We start from the raw sequence: 649 nt of genomic DNA on the forward strand, positions 1-649 counted from the left end.
GCAGATGCCACCTCCAGCGTGGATACGTGGAGGGTCTCACAACCTCTGTGACTGACCCCCCGTCCCCGCAGGTAGCCATGGCAGAGTGCACGGAGCTGGAATGGGCCGTCCAGGTGCTGGTGAACAATTTTGACAAGTACTCGAGCCGCCGCTGCTGCTGCAAGAAGCCCCGGCGCATCAGCAAGAAGGATTTCCGCAAGATGCTGAGCTGTGAGCTCAACCACATGCTGACGGTGAGGAGGGGGACACGTGGTGGGTGGGTACGGTGTGAGAGGACCATCTCCTTCACGGGGTGTCCCCCCCTTCACCCCGCTTTCCCCGCCGCCCCTGGTGTGACCGGTTCCGCTCTCTTTCTCTCTCCCTCTCTCTCTCTCTCCCACCCCCCTTCCCAGGACACCGGGAACCGTCGAGCGGCCGACAAGCTCATCTGCGACCTGGATGAGAACAAAGATGGCCGCATCAGCTTCGAGGAGTACTGGACCTTGATAGGTGGCATCGCCAGCCCCATCGCCCAAATCATCCGCCAGCAGGAGCTGAGCGTCAAGCACACCAAGTAGCTGGCAGCATCGGACCCCCTCCCTTGGGATCAGTCGTGTGTGTGTCCCCCCCATCCCCATCCCACCCCCCAAACCCTGGGCTTAAATCCCCC

At 62.1% G+C, this 649-nt stretch overlaps 1 protein-coding gene across 3 annotated transcripts in view; it reads left to right on the forward strand.

Annotated features, from left to right (window-relative positions):
* S100A16 (S100 calcium binding protein A16) overlaps window positions 1–643 on the forward strand; it is a 3366-nt gene extending 2723 nt beyond the window's left edge. For all 3 annotated transcript variants that reach the window (XM_014961432.1, XM_014961434.1, XM_014961433.1), the window contains exons 2-3: window positions 72–233; window positions 393–643. In XM_014961432.1, coding sequence (XP_014816918.1) covers window positions 78–233; window positions 393–557 — 321 coding nt within the window. In that variant the 5' untranslated portion in view covers window positions 72–77 and the 3' untranslated portion in view covers window positions 558–643. The remainder of the gene's footprint in view (window positions 1–71; window positions 234–392) is intronic.
* Window positions 644–649: the final 6 nt, after the last annotated feature.

Source organism: Calidris pugnax, unplaced genomic scaffold (genome assembly GCF_001431845.1).
Source record: "Calidris pugnax isolate Ruff unplaced genomic scaffold, ASM143184v1 scaffold516, whole genome shotgun sequence".
Taxonomy (NCBI): domain Eukaryota; kingdom Metazoa; phylum Chordata; class Aves; order Charadriiformes; family Scolopacidae; genus Calidris; species Calidris pugnax.